This window comes from Lutra lutra, chromosome 13, assembly GCF_902655055.1.
Source record: "Lutra lutra chromosome 13, mLutLut1.2, whole genome shotgun sequence".
Classification (NCBI taxonomy): Eukaryota; Metazoa; Chordata; class Mammalia; order Carnivora; family Mustelidae; genus Lutra; species Lutra lutra.
In genome coordinates, this window is record NC_062290.1 from 29,054,242 (window position 1) to 29,075,860 (window position 21,619).

The window sequence follows — 21,619 nt, forward strand, 5'->3', positions numbered from 1 at the left end:
GCACAGGAGAGCTGCTCAGAGCAACATCAGGTCATGGCTTGTCTGGGGTGCGCTGCTCATGGCGGGGCGTGAGAGGTAAGCCTGGAAATGCTATTCATGCCTGCAGCGAGAATGTCGGGACAAAAAGATTCTGACGGTAGTGATGGTGCTCCTTCAGAATGGGATAATAGGGAGCCTATGTGTGGCTCAATCGTTAAGCGTCTGCCTGCAGCTCAGGTTGTGATCCCAGGATCCTGGGATCAAGCCCCTCATCAGGCTCCCTGCTCAGTGGGGAGTCTGCTTCTCCCTCTCACCCTGCCTGTGTTCCCTCTCTTGCTGTCTCTCTGCCAAATAAATAAAATCTTAAAAAAAAAAAGAGTGGGATAAAAGGACAACAAGCTCAGTGCTAACACTGAGGACTAAGTAGCAAACGCTCATGGACAATTAACCAGGAAACAATTGTTATGGCTTCACAGCACACGAAATAAAACATTTCCTGCCTATATTGCGTAGAGGGTGGAGGGACGTTGCCTGCTAGTGTAACGTCTCTGTGAACATCTCTTCTACTTCCTGTTAAATGGCCTGGAAATGATGTTTTCCTTCTATTAATGGATCATTCTGGTGCTACCCAGAAGATGTGAAATATTTAGAAATTATAATGAATGTGATAGAAAATTTAAAAGTATGAAAAAATTTTTTAAAGATTGTATTCATTTATTTGACAGAGAGAGAGAGAGAACAAGCAGTGGGAGCAGCAGAGGGAGAAGCAGACTTTATGCTGAGCAGAGAGCCCGATGCGGGACTCGATCCCAGGACCCAGAGATCATGACCTGAGCGGAAGGCAGACGCTTCACCGACTGAGCCTCCCAGGCACCCCAAAAGTGTGAATTTTAGAAGACTCATAGTCCCCATAATTTGGATACTGACTCAGATGGCTGCCCTCAATAAGTGGCAGACGGAAGTAATGAACTTTTAATTTTTTTTTATTTTTTTTTCAGCATAACAGTATTCATTATTTTTGCACCACATCCAGTGCTCCATGCAATCCGTGCCCTCTACAATACCCACCACCTGGTGCCCCCAACCTCCCACCCCCCACCCCTTCAAAATTCTCAGATCGTTTTTCAGAGTCCATAGTCTCTCATGGTTCACCTCCCCTTCCAATTTCCCTCAACTCCCTTCTCCTCTCCATCTCCCCTTGTCCTCCATGCTATTTGTTATGCTCCACAAATAAGTGAAACCATATGATAATTGACTCTCTCTGCTTGACTTATTTCACTCAGCATAATCTCTTCCAGTCCCGTCCATGTTGCTACAAAACTTGGGGATTCATCCTTTCTTTCTTTCTTTTTTTTTTTTTTTACAGCTTTATAAACATATTTTTTATCCCCAGGGGTACAGGTCTGCGAATCGCCAGGTTTACACACTTCACAACACTCACCATAGCACATACCCTCCCCAATATCCATAACCCCACCCCCTCTCCCAACCCCCTCCCCCCATCAACCCTCAGTTTGTTTTGTGAGATAGTAATGAACTTTTAAAGAAAGATTTCCCCAAGATGCATAAACACATGGTAAATCCTTAAAAACAAGCACATTGTATGAAATGACTGGAGCACATAGTTTAGTAGAAGCGAGGTCCCTCACATAGAGAAACAGGCTTTCCAAACACAAAAGTCAAATACAGAAGAAAAAAAAACCTGCTTTTTCCCCGGAAGGAAAGTCGGTTCCCTTGTCTTCCTCTCTCTTGCTCCTTCCCAGCAGAAGCCTCCCTGGGAGATGTTCTAATGCTTCTTTAGAAACACCGACTAAGTAGAATGTGATATTATCTCTAAGGACCTAATAAAACATTAATTGTTTTTCAAATAAAACGTGAGATCAGTGACTAATGGTTCTCCCTTGGCTAAAGACGGAAGAATGGTATTAAATCCTGTGTCAGCTGAGTGCTTTAGGATAATTTACAGAAGAAGAAAGCAAGTTCTGGGCAGGTGAACAGGCTTCCCAGCAGCTCATCCTGAGTTGGGGCTGCTCTGTCCCCTGGACCACTGCCCCTGTGGCTTTGGATGAACCCAGGCTGCGGGTGCCGGGGACACGGAGAAGCCGGAGGCCAGGTTTTCCTTTCCCAGTTGCACGTCAGAGGGAGACCTGCCGTTGCTCCTTCTTCCCACCAAGTCAACAAGCGCAGATGTTAGTCTCCCTGGGGCCACAGCTCTAGGGCCAATAGAAAGATTCTTGGCTACTTTCTACAGATTTGTTTTTTGAGAGAAAAGGCAGGAATCTGTTCAATATCCTGATATAGATTTCTGGATTTTTTTTTTTACAATGTAACTTTTTTTGCCTTGATCTCAAATTTTATCATGACAAAGTTTCTGTTGATGTAGAATTTTGCATAGGGTAAAATGGATAGGTCTTATGTATACAGGTGGGTAAGTTTTGACGAATGTAGGCACCCGCGGAACTACCCCTCAGATCAAGATACAGAATTTCCCAACTTTCTAATACGTTTTCTTATGCCTCCTTCCAGCTAATAATTCCACTGCAAGACCACTGTTCTGATATCTGTCACCACAGATTAGATTTGCCTTTTGAACTCCAAATATTACAATTAATTATATGTACTTTTTAATATGTACCTTCTTTTGCTTGACATGGTGTTTTTAATGACGGGGGCTTGGAGCAGAGGGAGCAGGAGAGAGAGGGCTCCACACCCAGTGTGCAGTCCGACGAGGGGCTTGATCTCACAGCCTGAGATCATGACGGGAGCTGAAATCATGAGTTGAGCACTGAACTGACTGAGCCACCCAGGCAACCCCTGACATAGTGTTTTTAAGAATCATCTGTGTTTGGGTCGCCTGGGTGGTTCAGTCGGTTGAGCGTTTTCTTTCGGGTCGGGTCATGATCTCGGGGTCCTGGGAGTGAGCCCTGAGTCAGGCGCTCTGCTCAGCAGGGAGCCTGCTTCCCTCTCTCCCTCTCTGTCTCTCTCAAATAAATCTTAAAAGGATCATCTGTGTTGGTGCACGTAGAGAAAGCTTGTTCCTTTTAATTGTTGAGTGTGAATGTACTACAGGGTGTTTGTTCATTCTCCTGTGTTTTCTCACTGGAAGTTACTATGTGTAAAGAGAACATGCTTACATGGGTAGAAACCGGAACCTAGAAATGCTGAGTTAGTGTCAGGTGTGTCCTTCCTGTTATAAGAAGCCGTGAGCCCCTGCCAGAGTGGCTTACTGTTTGCACCCGCACCAAGAGTGGCCGAGAGTTCCCACGACTCCTCGTGCTCACGCACACACATGTTGCCTCTCGTCACTTTCATCCATGCTGCTGGGTATGAAACATCATCTCGATGTTACCCCGACGGCTTTTAGAGAAACATCAGCTGCCTTAGCACCCTCCATGACCTCCTAAATTCTAATAGGCAAAATAAGCTATCTGTGGTTGAAAATGTGATATTAGCTCTAGCTTAACGGGTCAAACGTGAGACAATAATTTAGGTACTGTGGGCATAGTCCTAGGATATGTGTGTCCCTTATATATCAGTTTGAGAGCATGATTTAAGAATGTTAACTAGAGGGGCACCTGGGTGGCTCAGTGGGTTCAGCCTCTGCCTTTGGCTCAGGTCATGATCTCAGGGTCCTGGAATTGAGCCCCGCATCGGGCTCTCTGATCAGCGGGGAGCCTGCTTCCTTTCCTCTCTCTCTGCCTGCCTCTCTGCCTACTTGTGATCTCTCTCCTGTCATAAATAAATAAAATCTTAAAAAAAAAAAGAATGTTAACTAGATGTAGCCTGGCTTTTTAACATATAGGCTTACTTACCTATACTTTTAGGGTTCATTTCATTATGTGGTAACCTGGCTCCCAGGAAGTAAAGAGATAAGTAGGAAGGGCCTATGTAACAAATCCTTGAATAAATATTTTCTGAATTAAGTAGACCTTTGGAAGGATTTTCCCTTTGACCTCACAAGAAAGCAGTATGGAGTGAGCCCTACTCTATGCTAATGCATGACCTGTGTTAGCTCATTCAGTCTCACAGGCATCCTCTGAGGAAAATCAAATCACTGCCCCACGTCCTGCACGAGGAAACTGAGTCTGGGGGTGCTGCGGAGCCTGTCGGGGTGGGGGGCTAGCCGAGAGGGGCAGAATGCCATGCCGGCCCCGCCCTGACTCCCGGCCCCTGCACGGTACCCCATTTTCCCCTGCCCTCCCCTAGCAGAGAAGGGCTGGAGATGAGGAGTGCGGAGGCTCACTAGGGAGTCTCACAGACGGAGGTCCAGAGAAGGAGGCTGTGACCCACTGTCTAGACGCGTGGAATCCTGTTCCTAAGAAGAGCAAAACTGGTCATCAGAGGGAAAGTTCATAGTCTGCTGATGAACACTTTTTTTTTTCCTGTTGGAAGAGCTGTTTTTCTAAAACATTTAAATTTAAATCTTGAGAAAAGCACATTGGACACTGAGAAACATAATCATCCATAACGCAGAGAGTGGGGAGGAAAAAGCATTTTCTACCTTCCGTCTTTCTTCCATTGTTAAACCATATTTTTCTGGAAGTAAATAATTTCTGTTGGTTTTGAGAAAGGCTTGGGAGGGAGGAAGAATCCCTGCGGGGGGAGTCAGGACAGGAACATTCCAAAATGCCACACCTTCCCTGGACATTCCTCCCATCAGTCCCTTTGCTGGAAAGCACTTGAGCCTTGCCCAGGGCATCCCCTGTTTGGGCAATAGCCCATCGTCTCCAGATTCTTCCAAAAACCAGAGGCATCCCATCCTGAAACAGTGATAACACTATCCCCCATGGCTCTACTTCCTCCAGCTGCCCCACCTTTGCTTGGAATAAACAGGAACCATTAGACTAGATTATCCTGTTCTCAGCCCTCAGGGAGATTTTAACCAAAGACTAGAGGATAGGAAGGGTGATGCTGGAAACCCACTTGGGGCTCCCTGTGAGCCTCTTTTTGTGAACAACCTGCCAACACATAAATTCCTGCTATTTAGTTGATCTGGGTCCCTAGGAAGGTGCTGATCCCCTTCTACAGGGCTTTCCCGAGTCCTCTCACTTGACCTTCCCGGGTCCACTGAGGCAGGCACAATCTCCCCTGGGACAAGTAGGGACCCAGCTATCACATGCCCCAAGGCCTCCTGAGCTCCAGGGCACAGAGACCCCGCCCACAGGCTGGCTCAGCCAATTGCTGTGCAGGCAGGTGCCAGGGGCAGGACCAGCGGGGCCAAATCGCAGGCTTAAATGGACAGTCTCCTACCCATCACCAGGCGTGCTGGACACCTCCGACCTGCACCTGTGACTGCACCTGCCCCAGGTGAGATCACAACCTGGACCAGAAGGAAAGGGCTACCCCTTAAAACATGGGGAGGGGGGTACCAGCCTTGGGGGCCAGGGGTTTAGGGCTCCCGGGAGGCACTCTTCCAGGGCCTGGTTCCTCCAGGCATGGCAGCTTGACCCCTACACCCCAGACTCAGGGCCTGTCATTCCCTGTATTGCCATCTACATGCTCTGGAAGCAGCAGGTGGGTTGCAGGGCAGGGAACAGGCCAGCAGGCCCCCTTGCACATGCCACCTCTCCACAGCCCCGTGGAAACACTTGGGAGGATTAACGCAATGTCTTTACTGTACCAGAGTGGTTCTACCATCTCAGAATAAAGGGTGACTCTTTAGATGGTCTGGTCTAATCCAAAACTCATTTCTTCTCCCTTCCTAGGTTTTGAAACATGCATTCTTCTCTCTTCCTGGCTGCCCTTTGCCTGGGAATAGCCTCAGCTGCTCCACAACTCGATCAGAGCTTAGATGCGCGCTGGTCCCAGTGGAAGGCGGCCCACAAGAGACTGTACAACAAGGTTGGTAACATCTGAGCTGTCCATTGAGAACCCAGGGAATGTTCTATGCTGGTGGGAGTCCACAGTGGAGAGTAGCTTCTGGAGGCCACCGGTACCCAGGCAGGAAGAAGGGCACTGTGACTGCACACGATGGGGACAGATGTCCTGCTGTGTGGTTGCTGGAGAGCAGATCCCAGAGCATCAACCCAGCCCCAGTCAAGGTCTCTCCTCCCCTCTGTGAGCACATCCACTTGGTGCAGATGAGCTGGGCTTAGAGAGAAATCAACATGATGGGCTGCATGTTTGTCTCCAGGATGAAGAAGGGCGGAGGAGAACAGTGTGGGAGATGAATCTGAAAGTGATTGAACAGCACAACCAGGAGTACAGCCAAGGGAAACACAGCTTCACCATGGCAATGAATAACTTTGGTGACCTGGTGAGTGCAGCTGGGGTTGCTGAATGTCTTGTGCTTCCTCTAAGGATTTTTTCCAAAAAAATCTCATGCCTGTCAACATTCTATTTCCTTTTCCTTGAAGACCAGTGAAGAATTCCAACAGGTGTTGAATGACCTTAAAATCCAGAAGCAAGAGGACCGGAACGTGTTCCAAGCACCTCTCTTTGCTGAGATCCCCTCTTCCGTGGACTGGAGAGAGAAAGGCTACGTGACCCCCGTGAAGGATCAGGTGAGACACTACTCGACAGTCCCTTTCCCAGACAAAGGCACGAGGAACCAGTGCCCTCGCTATGGAAGCTGAGAAACCGTACACCGTTTGTTATGTTTTGGAAGAGTTTTCAGATGTAAGGGCTGTTGTCAAGTCTTGCTATTAACTTTGTAGACTAAGAGCTGTATCATTTTGTTTTCAGGGTCAGTGTCAATCTTGTTGGGCTTTTAGTGCAGCTGGTGCCCTTGAAGGACAGATGTTCCGGAAAACGGGCAAACTTGTGTCACTGAGTGAGCAGAACCTCGTGGATTGCTCTCGGTCTCAAGGCAATGAGGGCTGCCGCGGTGGCCTGATGGATTTTGCCTTCCAGTATGTTAAGGACAACGGAGGCCTGGACTCAGAGGAATCCTATCCGTATCTTGCAAGGGTAAACAGATTTCCTTATCTTTTATCAAAGTTGAGTATATTCAGTAAAAACAAAGCCTGTATTTCGAATTCTCATTTTAGACTGTAGACTCTATATCGGCATGTGGTCAGAACAGATTAAAATCTGTTAGCTTGGCACAGTTCTCCACCTAGAGAGTTACCATATAGCTGTTCCCTTCTCAGTCACACAGCCACACAAATACCATTCTAAATACAGTACAGATCTCCAGAGTGAAAAATCTATGCACAAGTAGACCAAAGGAGTGTCTCATTGAATAGATATCACCTCATTTCTCAATTTCAAAACAAGCAATCATATTTTGCCTCTTGAGATGTTTTATAACACACTCGACTCGGACATCATTCAGCTGCAAACCGTCTTGAGCTTGTGTTCCCCAGGAGGTGGACAGTATTAATCAAGTCCCTTCCCCTTTACCTTTGAAGAATGAATACTGCAGATACAGGCCTGAGAAATCTGCCGCCAATGTGACTACCTTCTGGCATGTCTTAAACGAGGAGGATGGTCTTATGACCACGGTGGCAACTGTGGGGCCCGTCTCTGCTGCTGTAGACTCAAGCCCGTATTCCTTCCAGTTCTATAAAAAAGGTGAGCATTTGTCTACATAGAAAATTGGCCAGAAAATACAGGTAACCAGCATGACATACAGCAAGATGGGCTTTTTGGTGTATGTGGGACTCAGGAGGGTATGGACTTAGCATGGTGGCTCATTCTGTATATGTAATCCTTGTGCCTGTTGTCACCATTTGACATGACTTGACCCATATCCCCAGGCTTTTAAGCACTTCATAAATATATTTAAATTTTTAAAAGATTTTATTTATTTGTTTATTTGGCAGACAGATCACAAGCAGGCAGAGAGGCAGGCAGAGACAGAGGGGGCGGGAGAAGCAGGCTCCCAGCCGAGTAGAGATCCTGACGTGGGGCTCAATCTCAGGACCCTGGGATCATAACCTGAGCCAAAGGCAGAGGCTTTAACCCACTGGACCCAGGCACCCCTATAAATATATTTCAATGGCTACATAACTTGACTGGTATAGTTTACTTCACTTTTTCCCAACGCTTGGACCTTGAAATTTTCCAAGGAATTTTACTACTGAAATTGACACTGGAAAGAACCCCTTGACTCACGTAATTTTCTGTTCTCTGCGGCTTCTTTGGCTGACGTCATATGGTAGAATGACAAAGTTTCAGCAAGTAGTCTTTTACGCCTCTTCACTGTTCTTTACAAAAGAGACTGTGACAACATATATTTCTGGTAGTATTAGATGGTGTCCTAGGGGCGCCTGGGTGGCTCAGTGGGTTAAGCCGCTGCCTTCGGCTCAGGTCATGATCCCAGGTCCTGGGTTCGAGCCCCGCATCGGGCTTTCTGCTCAGCAGGGAGCCTGCTTCCTCCTCTCTCTCTGCCTGCCTCTCTGCTTACTTGTGATTTCTCTCTGTCAAATAAATAAATAAAATCTTTAAAAAAAAAAAGAAAAAAAAAATAGATGGTGTCCTAAATCCCTAGCCTACCTAAACCAAAAGATCTGATTTCTAAATCTTACCTCGATTGATATCACAGCCGGATTTTGAGATGCCGCCTTTGCTGGGGTCACGAGGTTGTTGTCACATGTTATCATGTCACTTGGATGTCCCCGCTCAGCACTGAATCTCTCTTCTCCAGGCATTTATTACGATCCCCGCTGCAGCAGTACGCGTCTCAATCACGGCGTTCTGGTGGTTGGCTACGGCTTTGAAGGAGAAGAATCGGAGGACAAACAATACTGGATTGTCAAGAACAGGTACAAAGAGCCAAGAACACCTATCTTGGAAAAGGGAAAGGGAATTCTTTCTGGAATCAGTGTTTGGTGGCGGATCCTCAAACCCTTGAGCATGCTTCTGAAATCCCTGAAGTGTTTATGCCACTGAGGGGGAAGGGACATACTCATGTGATGACGACAGTAGCTTGCTAGGGTCCTGCCATAGTTTTGCTACCATTGCATTTCTCAACTTGAAAATTTTCTCATTTCTGAAATGCATCTGGCCCCAAGAGTTTCTTTTTTCTGTGTTTCCATTCGTAGTCTGCGAAAGGTCTGGGGACAGAATTCTGTGCTGGGTTAGAACTTAAGCAGGAATAGGAATGGACTCTCCAGATTCTTCCTGCGTCTGTCCTGGCCTCTGGTGCCCTGCTCAGGGTCGGGTGTGATGGTTCATGAAGAGAAATGTGTTTGATTGTTTGTAATAAATGGCAAACCCTGTCTTCTTTCAGCTGGGGTACAAACTGGGGCATGGAGGGCTACATGCTGTTGGCCAAGGACCGGGACAACCACTGTGGAATCGCCACCATGGCCAGCTTTCCTGTCGTGTGAGATGAGGGCGTAAAGAAGGCCTTGACTGGGAACAGAATATCGAGAAGATGAATTTTATTTGAAAGCTGACCACATCTTATGATATGGGATAAAACACTTGAACCATTGAAGACCCAAGTTGGGATACGACTGTGCAGATTTTACATGAGAAATGTTACCACTTTGCTCATTACTGATGTAAAAGCCTTTGTATGACAGACTTGTCTAATAACTTTTGGATTTTCATTTTTTTAAAAAAAATGTATGAAGTTTTATTTTTTAATAAAACAACTTCAAAGTAGAAGGGAGGTAAAATGTTACTACTTAGCTCTTTATAGAGTCAAAATGTGACTGGGCTCTAGGATATCCTTGGATAGGCCAGTGGTCCATTGGGAGAATACTGGGTGGCCCAATTGTTTTGAGTATAAATGATTGTTACATCTGTAACATTGTTACAAGGTTACATTAGTTTCAGGTGCACAACCCAGTAATTTCCAACCCTATACAGTACGCTACGCTCAGCACAAGGATAGTTGCTGTCTGTCAATCTCACACTGTACATTACAGCTATTATGACACCACTGACGATATTCCCTATGCTGTGCCTTTTATTCCGGGACTTACTCATTCCATAGCTGGAAGCCTGGACCTCCCATTCCCCTTCACCCCTTTTATTCATCCTCATTCTAATCTATGTCCTCTTTACTCTTTGAAGATTTCCTACCACTCATTTACTAACTGGATTTCTCTCTCCATAATCCCAAGCTCAGCTAGTAGTGTGTAAACATCCCAGGAGAGTTATAGAGGAAGAGACTGTGGGGGCAAGGAGGACACCCCAAAATGTGCTACAATGGTACATGGATTATCTGGATACGAAGCTACTTGGGAAACAGCAGGTGCGAGGGCACCCAGGCTGTCCTTCGTCCCCAGCAAGCAGGATACGAGTCTGCCACAGCAGAGGTGCCCTCCTTGCACTGTGAAGTACAAAGACAGCCTTAGCTGCACACATGGGACTTCAACGCTGGGAAAGCTGTAGAATGGAACCTGCGGCTTTTTAACTTATCTACAACCTCAGCACAAATTCCACTTAGCATTCCTGCTGGTTGGAAGCTCCCGCATCGCAGGAAAGCTGGCCATGGTGGCCATTCCACACTGGTTGTCCCGGGCCTTGGCCATCAGCATGGAACCCTGCATGCCCCAGTCAGTGCCCCAGTTGAAAGAAGCCAGGGTTTGCCAATTATTCCAGAGAACAAACACATTTCCCTTTATGAACAATCACACCCGACCCTGAGCAGCGCACCAGAGGCCAGGACAGATTCAGGAAGAATCCGGAGAGGCCATTCCTGTTCCTGCTTGAGTTCTAAGCACACAATCCTTCTTTCCCAGACCTTTCCCAAAACTGAAACATGAGCAGGAAAAGGAAAATCTTCAGTCCAGATGTGTTTCAGGAATTTTTAAAAATCCAATTTAGAAATGCAGTGGTGCAAACCTATCACAGGACGCCCCAGCTTGAGACAGTACCTTCCTGTGGTCGTCCCATGAGTATGCCTGTGTTCCCGCCACATGGGGTAAACGCTTCTGGGATTTCACAAGTGTGCTCAAGGGTTGGGGGACTCGTCTCCAAGCACCGATTCCAAAAAGGATTCCCTTTTCAATGTCCAAGATAAGTATTCTTGGCTTTTTATACCTGTTCTTGACAATCCAATAGTTTTGGTTCTCGGATTCTTCTCTTTCAGGTCCATAAACAAACACCAGAACGCCGTGATTCAGCTCCTCACTCTGCGGTTCGGAGCATAAGAAATGTCTGGACAGTAAAATCTAATGTTGGGCTGAGGTTTCCCACGTGACATGGGGTAGTAGCAGCCGATCAGCCTACAGCCACAGTAAGGGAGACATACCAAATTCAGTTGCGCTATAAATCCAGGTAAGATTAAAAGTCAGGTAGTTTTGTTTAGGTAAGCTAGGGGTTTAGGCCCTTCTCTGATGTAGCAGAAATACAAAGTGTCACAATCTCTTGTAAACAATAGTCAAGAGGCATAAAAAAAATGCCTCTTGTGATTCTCCTTAAAGGATGTGACTCTAGGGAAACAGCAGAGAACATAAAATGACTTGGGCTAAGGGCTCCTTTCCAGTGTTAATCTCAGTAGTAACATTCTTTAAAATTTTTCAAGGTCTAACAACTGGAAAAAAGTAAAGCAAGCCATACCAATCAAATTAGGTAGCCATTTCAATATATTGATAATGTGTTTAAAATCATGGGGATTTGGGTCCGGTCATGACAGGCGGAAACAGCAGGCATGAGTGTTATGGCTGCAGGATGAACTGTGTGAAATCCACACCCCACAACTTCTACACTGAATTCTGCCTACCATAGTGTCACTCCTGCTGTATCTTAGGGCGGTTTTCCAATTTTTCTACCTATATTTCTCCACAGACAGATGCTTACCCTCTTTATAGAACCGGAAGTTGTCCAGGCTTGCACGGAGAGCAGCAGAGAAGGGCCCCACAGCTGCCACCACCAGCACAAGGGACTCCTCCTGTGAGGCACGCTCACCGGCCAGTGGCGCTGGCAGCAGGACGCTGGGTCTGTGTGCGCAGGGTCCGTCCTTGCAGAGGGAAAGGGGAAGAGACTTGATCACGACCATCCACCTCCTGGGGAGCATGAGTTCAAGACAGCTTACAGGTGAGTGATTTCCAAGCCAAATTTGTCATAATGCATTCCAGAAGCTGAAATGCTATTGGTTGTTTTGAAATTGAAAAACTACATTGTATGTGTTCAATGAATAATTCAGGGTCTACGTGTCCTTAAGAACTGGTTCATTCCAGAGAAATCTGTACCCTGTATAGAATGGAATGTATGTCTCCCTGTAACATAGAAATAAAAATATTCATGTGGTCACCACCGAGGCAGGAACTGTGCCTGGCTTGTCTGGTTTAATGACAGTCCTGACAGTTTGCAGCTCTAGGGTCCACCATTTAAAATGTGAGTATTGTGGGTGCCTGGGTGGCTCAGTGGGTTAAGCCTCTGCCCTCGGCCCAGGTCATGATCTCAGCATCCTGGGATCAAGCCCCAAATGGGGCTCCCTCCTCGGTGGGGAGCCTGCTTCCCCCTGCTTCCTGCCTCCCTGCCTACTTGTGATGTCGGCCTGTCAAATAAATAAATAAAATCTTTTTAAAAAGATAAAATAAAATGCAAATATTAAATATGGTATCCGTGTTCTTCAAAAGCATGGGACTCTGGGAGCAGAGCTGGACTGATGACCCATGAGGAGCTCCACTTACCCCTGGACGATATGGATAGGATTCCTCTGAGTCCAGGCCTCTGTTGTTCGGAACATGCTGGAAGGCGTAATTCATCAGGCCACCGTGGCAGCCCTCACTGCCTTGAGACCAAGAACTGTCCAGCAGGTTCCACTCACTCAGTGACAAAATTTGGCCTGTTTTCTGGAACCTGTGTCCTTCGAGGGCACTGGCTTCCCTAAAAGCCCAGCCAGAAGCACACTGACCCTGAAAACCAAATTAGAAAGCTCTCAGCCTAAACAAAAAACAGCAAGGCTTTGCCAACAGCCCATGAATCTGAAAACTCTTGTAAAACACAGCAAGGGTGTGTTGTTCCCCAGCAGGGACCCATCGAAGAGCTGCTATTTTCTTTTCGGCTTTACTTTCAGAGACAAGCTTGGTGAAAAGAGATCCTTCATACTCATAGGACTTACCCCGGCTGTCTGTCTCCTGTCCACAGGTACAATGAGATCAGCAAAGAAGGGTATTTCAAACACTTGCCCATCTGTGTCCTTCTGGATTTTAAGGTCATTCATCACGTCTCTGAATTCTTCACTGGTCTTCAAGGAAAAGAAAGCAGAATGTTGACAAGGATGAGAATTCTTTGGCAAAGTACCAAAGAGAGAAAGAACAAAAGGTTCAGGAACCCCAGCCGCCCTCACCAGGTCACCAACAGCATTCATCGCCGTTCGAGCATTTTCAGATTCCTCTCCCACACTGCTCTCCTCCGTCTTTCATTCTAGAGACAAACATATAACCTACAATTTTTATTTCTATTTAAAGCCAACTCGCCTACTCGAAGTGGATGTGCTCACAGAGAGGAGGAGGGACCTTGACCAGGGCTGGGCTGATGCTCCGGGAGCTACTCTCCAGCAACCACACAGCAGGACATCTGTCCCCATCATGCACAGTCACGGGGCCCTGTTTCCTTTCTGGGTAAGAGCTGCTTCCAGAACCTACTCTCTGCTGTGAACACCCACTAGCGTGGATGTTCTCTGTGGGGCCCTCCAGACAGCTTAGATTTTACCAACCATGCCATATAGTTTCCCATATGTTGCTTTCCATTGGATCCATTGAGCATCTAAACTTCGACCAAATTTTGTAGTAGCTGAGACTATTCCCAAGCAAAGTGTGGGCAGGAAGAGAAAAGGATGCTTATTTCAAAACCTAGAAAGGGAAAAGAAATGAGCATCTGAAGAGACCAATCTGTCTAAAAAGCCATCCTCTTCTTATGAGCTGTTAGAGACACTAGGATGGACTAAGAACATTGACTTAAGCCTCCCAATATATACACAAGGACCAGACTGGCCCCACCAGTGGGGGGAGGGGGTTCTCACCTGACTGCAGCTCTGCAGGTGTGACAGCAGGTGTGGCTCCTAGGGGCTCCCTGATGTTGGGCTGTGGCTTTAAGGTCATTCATCGAAAGCCCTGGGGTTTGGCCTGGCTGGTCCTGCCCACACGACCTGGGCACACTGTGATCCTGTTGGTTTTGCTTTTGTTGGCCAAGTCCATGACTTCTATTCTGATGTTTTCTTGATGATTAGATCTTGTTTTTAACAGAACAAAAACATCTGGACAATTGTGTGGACTTGTATCCCGACCTTAACTGGTTTGACTAAAAACAGTGAGCTCACAGTGATTCAGCTAAGTGACCAATGAGTTCGCAATGGTCTGGTTCACAAAAACAAGTCTGTGCATATTCAGTAAGGAAATGGATGTCCAACTCCCGTTAACTGATGTCATGATAAGACAGGAAGGAAGTGCGCCATAGAAGCACGTTGAAATGTATTTCGTGATCTCATGCTATCTACCATGTGTCTAGCACTGGGATAAATAATCTGTATTTTTAGACCTTTTTCTCACAACTCAGGGTTCCAGACTCCTGCAATAAAGCAATAGCACAATGAAGTGAATTAAAGAAAATTTTTGGTTTCCCGTTGCATACACAAGTCATGTTTTCCCTCTACTGTAGTCTATTTATGCGCAATAGCTTTATGTCTAAAAATGCACGGGCATTAATCAAAAAACACTTCATTGCTAAAAGGTGCTAGCCATCTGAGCTTTCAGCAAGCACGATCGTTTTGCTGGTGGAAGGTCTTGTGTCCATGTTGACGGCTGCTGTCTGATCAAGGTGGTGGATGCCGAAATTCGGGGTGGCCCTGGCAGTTTCTTAAAATAAGACAACAGTGAAGTTTGCTGCAATCTCCTTCTCTGGGGCATGCAATGTTTGTTTGTTAGCATTTCACCCATGGTAAAACTTCTTTCCAACAGAGTCAGTCCCCCACGCCCTATCACAGCTTTATCAACTCCGTTTATGTAATATTCTAAGACTTTTGTGGTCAGTTCAATGATCATCATAGAATCTTCACCAGGAGAAGAGGATGCTTTTCCATCTCCAGAAACCATCCTTTTGTTCATCTAAGAAGCAGCTCCTTATCTGTTTAAGTTTTTTTTGTACACATAGGATTTTATTTTATTTTTATTTTTTTACTTAACATATAATGTATTCTTGGTTTCAGAGGTAGAGGTCAGTGATTCACCAGTCCTTTATAGCACCCAAGGCTCAGTACATCACGTGCCTTCCTTCATGTCCATCACCCAGTCACCCCATCTTCCCACCCACCACCCCTCCAGCAGCCTTCAGTTTATTTCTTATGGTTACAAATCTCTTATGGTTTTTCTCCCTCTGTGACTTCACTTTGGTTTATTTTTTCCTCTTTTTCCCTGAGATCCTCTGTTTTGTTTCTTAAATTCCACATATCAGTGAGATCATATAACTGTCTTTTTCTGATTGGCTTATTTTACTTAGCATAATACCCTGTTGTTCCATCCAGCTCGTTGCAAATGGCAAGATTTCTTTCTCTTCTTTTGGTAGCTGATATATATAGATATAGAGATACAGACAGATATAGATACATAGACATAGATATATATCTAGATATATCTAGATACATAGATATTTAGAGATATACATAGATATATAGATATATAGAGACATATATAGAGAAATATAGATATATATCTAGATATCTATGTCTATGTATCTGTATCTGTCTGTATCTATATATCTATATCTATGTCTATCGATAGATATAGATATATATCTATATTTGCTGTGCAAATGCTTTTTATCTTGATGAAGTCCCAATAGTTCATTTTTGCCTGTTTCCCTGGCCTTTGGAGATGTGTCTGACAGGGGCACCTGGGTGGCTCAGCGGGTTAAAGCCTCTGCCTTCGGCTCAGGTCATGATCCCAGGGTCCTGGGATCGAGCCCCACATCGGGCTCTCTGCTCTGAGGGAAGCCTGCTTTCTCCTCTCTCTCTACCTGCCTCTCTGCCTGCTTGTGATCTCTGTCTGTCAAATAAATAAATAAAATCTTTAAAAAAAGAGAGAGAGAGATGTGTCTGACAAGAAGTTTTTATGGCTGAGGTCGAAGAGATTGCCACCTGTGTTCTCCTCTAGGATTTGATGGATTCCTGTCTCACATTTAGGTCTTTTATCTGTTTTTGAGTCTATTTTGTGTGTGGTGTAAAGAGATGGCCCAGTTTCATTCTTCTGCATGGACTATCCAATTTTCCCAGCACCATTTTTTGAAGAGACCGTCTTTTTCCACTGGATATTCTTTCCTGCTCTTGTCAAAGATTAGTTGACCATTCCATTTCTGGGTCCCTATTCTATTCCATTAATCTATGTATCTGTTTCTGTGCCATACCATACTGTCTTGATGATTATAGCTTTGTAATAGATCTTGAAGTCCAGAATTGTGATGCCACCAGACTTCGTTTTTTTTTGTTTCATTTTGTTTTTTTAGATTTAGTTTTCTTTTTCAACATTCCTTTGGCTATTCGGGGTCTTTTCTGGTTCCATACACATTTTAAGATTATTTTTTCCACTCTCTGAAAAAAGTTAATGGTATTTTGACAAGGATTGCATTGGATGTATATAGACATTTTAACAGTATTTGTTCTTCCAGTCCATGAGTATGGAACATTTTTCAATTTCTTTGAGTCTTCCTCAATTTCTTTCATGAGTGTTCTATAGTTTTCTGAGTACAGATCCTTAACCTTTTCGGTTAGGTTTATTCCTAGGTATCTTGTGTTTCTTGGTGCAATTACAAATGGGATTGACTCCTTAATTTCTCTTTCTTCTGTCTCATTGTTGGTGTATAGAAATGCAACTGATTTCAGTACATTGATTTTATATTCTGCCAATTTTCAGAATTCCTGTATGAGTTCTAGCAATTTGGGGGTGGAGTATCATGTCATCTGCAAAGCGGAAGAGCTTGATTTCTACTTTGCCAATTCGGATGCCTTTTATTTCTTTTTGTTGTCTGATTGCTGAAGCTAGGACTTCTAGTACTATGTTGAATAGCGGCGGTGATAGTGGACATCCCTGCCATGTTCCTGACCGTAGGGGAAAAGGTATCAGTTTTTCCACATTGAGCATGACACTCACTGTGGGCTTTTCATGTATGGCTTTTATGATTGAGGTATGTTCCCTTTATCCCTACACTATGACGTGTTTTAATCAAGAAAGGATCTGCTCTTTGTCAAATGCTTTTTCTGCATCTATTGAGAGTATCATATGGTTCTTGTTCTTTCTTTTATTAATGTGTTGTATCACATTGATTGATTTGTGGATGTTGAACCAACCTTGCAGCCCAGGAATAAATCCCACTTGGTCATGGTGAGAGTGCCGAATCCTAACCACTAGACCACCAGGGAGGTTGCACTTGGTCATGGTGGATAATCTTTAATCTACTGTTGGATCCTATTGGCTAGAATTTTGGTGAGAATTTTTACATGCATGTTCATCAGGGATATTGGTCTGTAATTCTCCTTTTTGATGGGGTCTTTGTCTCGTTTTGGAATCAAGGTAATGCTGGCTTCATCGACTGAGTTTGCAAGTTTTCCTTCCATTTCTGGAGTTGGATGCCTGTTCCTTCCTCCAGATTAGGGAAGTCTCTCCTATAATTTGTTCCAGTATACCTTCTGCCACTCTCTCTCTCTCTTTCCTCTTCTTCTGGGATCCCAATTATTCTAATATTGTTTTGCTTTATGATATCACTTGTCTCTCGAATTCTCCCCTCATGATCCAGTAGTTGTTTATCTCTTATTCTCAGCTTCTTTATTCTCCATTGTTTTGTCTTCTCTATCACTAATTCTCTCTTCTGCCTTATTTATCCTAGCAGTTAGAGCCTTCATTTTTTATTGCAGCTCATTAATAGCCTTTCTGATTTTGACTTGTTTCAATTTTAGTTCTGTTATTTCTTCAGAAAGAGATTTTCTAGTGTCTTGCAATGATGTGGATGGAGCTGGAGAGTTATACTAAGCAAATAAATCAGTCAAGCAACTTTCTAGAAGTTGGTGTTATAATGTTATAGTGTTCACTTTCCTTGTATTGTGTGAATATGTGTGATGATCACATGTTGTTGAAAATAGATCATTCCAATTCTGCTTATAGAAAATTACAAAAGCATTGTCATTTGAAAACACAGAGAGTATGCAATGAAAAAAATTAATGAGAAAAACTATGTCATGTAGTTAATTATTAAAAATTGTATGTTCTTTCTCTGGATTTTATAATATTTAACATAGTATTAGCTTTTTAAAAACTGTGATATGTTGTGATTTCTTTTTCTTTTCTTTTTTTTTTTTTAAAGATTTTATTTATTTATTTGACAGACAGAGATCACAGGTAGGCAGAGAGGCAGGCAGAGAGAGGAAGGGAAGCAGACTCCCTGCTGAGCAGAGAGCCCGATGTGGGGCTCGATCCCAGGACCCTGGGATCATGACCTGAGCCGAAGGCAGAGGCTTTAACCCGCTGAGCCACCCAGGTGCCCCGTGATTTCTTTTTCTACTTTAAATAAGTATTGACATTTGCACCAACAATAAAAATAAAAAGAAAGAAAACAGATCATTCTGATCTGAAAAACAGAACAGGGTCTCCCTTTATTTTGTCCTCCCCTCCTGTTTCCCTATAGCACAGAGCCCAGGGGTTGGGAATAAGGGAGATCCTCTCTGCTCAATGTCATCCAGAGAGAGTGTTCTGGCTGGAAAAGTCAGATTCAGGTTCTAGTCTCACTAGGAACTGGGCAGGTGACAATGAGCCACCCTTCAGCCTCTCAGTAAAAACGGAGCTCTTAGAAGATATTTAAGATCTTTTTGAATAGCCAAAGGAATATTGAAAAAGAAAAACAAAACTGGTGGCACCACAATTCCAGGCTTCAAACTCTATTACAAATCTGTAGTCATCAAGACAGTATGGTACTGGCACTAAAACAGACACATAGATCAGTGGAACAGAATAGAGATCCCAGAAATGGACCCCCAACTCTTTGGTCAACTAATCTTCAACAAAGCAGAAAAGAATGTCCAGTGGAAAGAAGACAGTCTCTTCAACAAATGGTGCTGGGAAAATCAGAGAGCCATATGCAGAAGAATAAAACTGGACCATTTCCTTATACCACACACAAAAATAGACTCAAAATGGATGAAAGACCTCAATGTGAGAGAGGAATCCATCAAAATCCTAGAGGAGAACACAGGCAGCAACCTCTTTGACTTCAGCCACAGCAACTTCTTGTTAGACACTTCTCCAAAGGCAAGGGGGAAAAAAAAGCAAAAATGAACTATTGGGACTTCATCAAGATTAAAAAGCTTTTGCACAGCAAAGAAAACAGTTGGCATAACCAAAAGACCACTGACAGAATATGAGAAGTTATTTGCAAATGTTTTGTCAGATAAAGGGCTAGTACCCAAAATCTATAAAGAACTTATCAAACTCAACACCCAAAGGACAAGTAATCCAATCAAGAAATAAGCAGAAGAGGGGCACCTGGGTGGCTCAGTGGGTTAAGCCTCTGCCTTTGGCTCAGGTCATGATCTCAGGGTTCTGGGATGCAGCCCTGCATCAGGCTCTCTACTCGGAGGGGAGCCTGCTTCCCCGCTCTCTCTCTGCCTGCCTCTCTGCCTACTTGTGATCACTCTCTCTCTGTCAAATAAATAAATAAAATCTTAAAGAAAGAAGCAGAAGACATGTACAGACATTTCTCCAAAGAAGACATTCAAATGACCAACAGATACATGAAAAACTGCTCAACATCACTCTGCATCAGGGAAATAAAAATCAAAACCACAATGAGATACCACCTCACACCAGTCAGAATGGCTAAAATTAACAAGTCAAGAAAAGACAGATGTTGCTGAAGATGCAAAGAAAGGGGAACCCTCCTACACTGTTGGTGGGAATACAAGCTGGTGCCTCCACTCTGGAAAACAGTATGGAGGTTCCTCAAAAAGTTGAAAGTAGAGTTACCCTATGACCCAGCAATTGTACTACAGCATATTTACCCCAAAGATACAAACATAGTGATCCGAAGGGGCACTTGCACCCCAATGTTTATAGCAGCAACATCCACAACAGCCAAACTATGGAAAGAGCCCAGATACCTGTCAGCAGATGAATAGATAAAGAAGATGTGGTATATATATATATATATAATAGGATAATACTCAGCCTTCAAAAAAAAGGAAAAAGAAAGAAATCTTGCCATTTGCAATGAGGTGGATGGAACTAGAGGGTATTAGGCTAAGTAAAATAAGCCACTCAGAAAAAGACAATTATCATATGATCTCACCAATACATGGAATTTAAGAAACCACATAGTGGATTATAGAGGGAGAGAGGAAAAAATGAAACAAGACAAAACCAGAGAGGGAGACAAACAATAAGAGGCTCTTAATTATAGGAAAGAAATTGAGGATTTCTGGGTGGGGGGTGGAGGGATGAGGTAACTGGGTGATGAACACTGGGGAGGGTATTATATAAGACTGATAAATCATAGACTTGTACCCTGAAACAAATAACACAGTGTATGTTAATTAATTTAATTCAAATTAAAAAATAAAATCAGAACAACAACAAAAAAGAAGATATTTAGGATCTTTCCCAATTCCATTTTAACTTTTTCTCCTCCTAAATAACACTCTCTGCTCTTTGAAGAAAAAAAATTTTTTTTTCTCTTGTAACCTTTCACACAGGCCAGCTTAGATAGTTTGACTATGGCTAGAAGAAAGAAAGACACTCACGTTCTCAGGTAAATCAATACTTTGTAATTTTACAAAATGGAGTAAATGCCTTATAGGGATCTCCAGTTTACCAAGGGATGCTCTAGGAATAACAAAAGTCCATCAGGGGGCACCTGAGTGGCTCATCAGTGAAGCATCTGACTCTTGGTTTCCGCTCAGGTCATGATCTCTTGGTCATGATCCCTGGATCATGAGATCGAGCCCCAGGAAGGGCTCTGTGCTAAGGGCAGGGTCTGTTTCAGATGCTCTCTCCTTCCCCTTCTCCCCCTCCCTGCACTTGCACTCTCTCTCAAATAAGTAAGATCTATTAAAAGAAAGAAAGAAAGAAAGAAAACAAAAGAAAGAAAAACCCATTAAAGTATTTTTGAAAATGTTTTGACTATGACCATTAATGACAGATGCATTTTATATATAATTCAGAGCAAATGTGTGCAAGCATGCACACACACACCAAAACAGACTGTCTACTGTGCTCTGATATTTTTTCATTCTTTTCTTTTTTATTCAATTCCAGTTTGTACTAATCTGATCTGATCCATTCTGTTCTGTTCCATTCCATTTGTTTAGACTACATTTTATTTGAAAAAAAAATGTTAGTAATGACCGTTAAATGGATTTTATGACCCATTAATGAATTTTCACCCACACTTGAAAAAGTGCTGAACTGGGCAGCTTCTTAGACATTTTACTACATCATAAAAGTAAGCTACAGATTCAGAATGGAGGCAGTGAGACAAAAATAAAATAAAGGGAAGTGTGCATTACATACAGAACAGGTTAACGTCACTCCAATAGCCCATGGTATGTGAATTAGTAGGACTCGTGCAGTAGGAACTAAACAGCAGGTTATTCTGATCTCCTTGCTCAATAACAGTTGTTCAGTGGAGCAATCCCTCCTAGAAAACAGAAAGTCAGTGTTCACATATCACAGAAAAGGTAGACTATTGAGCACAACATATTAATCAGTATTTCTATATCGATTTAAAGATGAGACCCTTCTCAACAGCAAAGGAAGGC

At 43.9% G+C, this 21,619-nt stretch overlaps 2 protein-coding genes across 4 annotated transcripts; one reads left to right on the forward strand and one right to left on the reverse strand.

Annotated features, from left to right (window-relative positions):
* Window positions 1-5,650: 5,650 nt before the first annotated feature.
* LOC125083647 (procathepsin L-like) lies at window positions 5,651-9,391 on the forward strand. The gene is made up of 7 exons (XM_047700473.1): window positions 5,651-5,820; window positions 6,113-6,235; window positions 6,336-6,482; window positions 6,664-6,888; window positions 7,332-7,494; window positions 8,570-8,687; window positions 9,155-9,391. The coding sequence occupies exons 1-7, from the start codon at window positions 5,695-5,697 to the stop codon at window positions 9,252-9,254; spliced, it is 1,002 nt and encodes a 333-aa protein (XP_047556429.1). The 5' UTR covers window positions 5,651-5,694; the 3' UTR covers window positions 9,255-9,391.
* Window positions 9,392-11,054: 1,663 nt separating this feature from the next.
* On the reverse strand, window positions 11,055-13,308 carry LOC125083645 (procathepsin L-like). 3 transcript variants are annotated; one of them, XM_047700470.1, is made up of 4 exons: window positions 12,947-13,308; window positions 12,516-12,740; window positions 11,680-11,839; window positions 11,055-11,105 (listed from the first exon to the last, which is right to left on the reverse strand). In XM_047700470.1, exons 1-4 carry the CDS (start codon window positions 13,193-13,195, stop codon window positions 11,101-11,103), a joined length of 639 nt encoding a protein of 212 aa, XP_047556426.1. In that variant the 5' UTR covers window positions 13,196-13,308; the 3' UTR covers window positions 11,055-11,100. The 3 variants fall into 3 exon arrangements, with proteins under 3 accessions (XP_047556426.1, XP_047556425.1, XP_047556427.1); XM_047700469.1 differs by lacking the exon at window positions 11,055-11,105 and having other exon boundaries at window positions 11,606-11,839; XM_047700471.1 differs by lacking the exon at window positions 11,055-11,105 and having other exon boundaries at window positions 11,606-11,885.
* Between the last annotated feature and the right edge of the window lie 8,311 nt (window positions 13,309-21,619).

What these genes read in the sequence shown, in the direction of transcription:
- LOC125083647 (XM_047700473.1), top strand. Translation starts at nt 5,695, where the DNA reads ATGCATTCTTCTCTCTTCCTGGCTGCCCTTTGCCTGGGAATAGCCTCA. An exon ending in CTTCCAGTTCTATAAAAAAG is followed by an intron (nt 7,495 to 8,569) that starts GTGAGCATTTGT and finishes TCTCTTCTCCAG; the next exon opens with GCATTTATTACGATCCCCGC. An exon ending in TACTGGATTGTCAAGAACAG is followed by an intron (nt 8,688 to 9,154) that starts GTACAAAGAGCC and finishes GTCTTCTTTCAG; the next exon opens with CTGGGGTACAAACTGGGGCA.
- LOC125083645 (XM_047700469.1), bottom strand. Translation starts at nt 13,195, where the DNA reads ATGAATGCTGTTGGTGACCTGGTGAGGGCGGCTGGGGTTCCTGAACCT. An exon ending in ACAGGAGACAGACAGCCGGG is followed by an intron (nt 12,741 to 12,946) that starts GTAAGTCCTATG and finishes TTTGGTTTTCAG; the next exon opens with GGTCAGTGTGCTTCTGGCTG. An exon ending in CCTATCCATATCGTCCAGGG is followed by an intron (nt 11,840 to 12,515) that starts GTAAGTGGAGCT and finishes TCCCTCTGCAAG; the next exon opens with GACGGACCCTGCGCACACAG.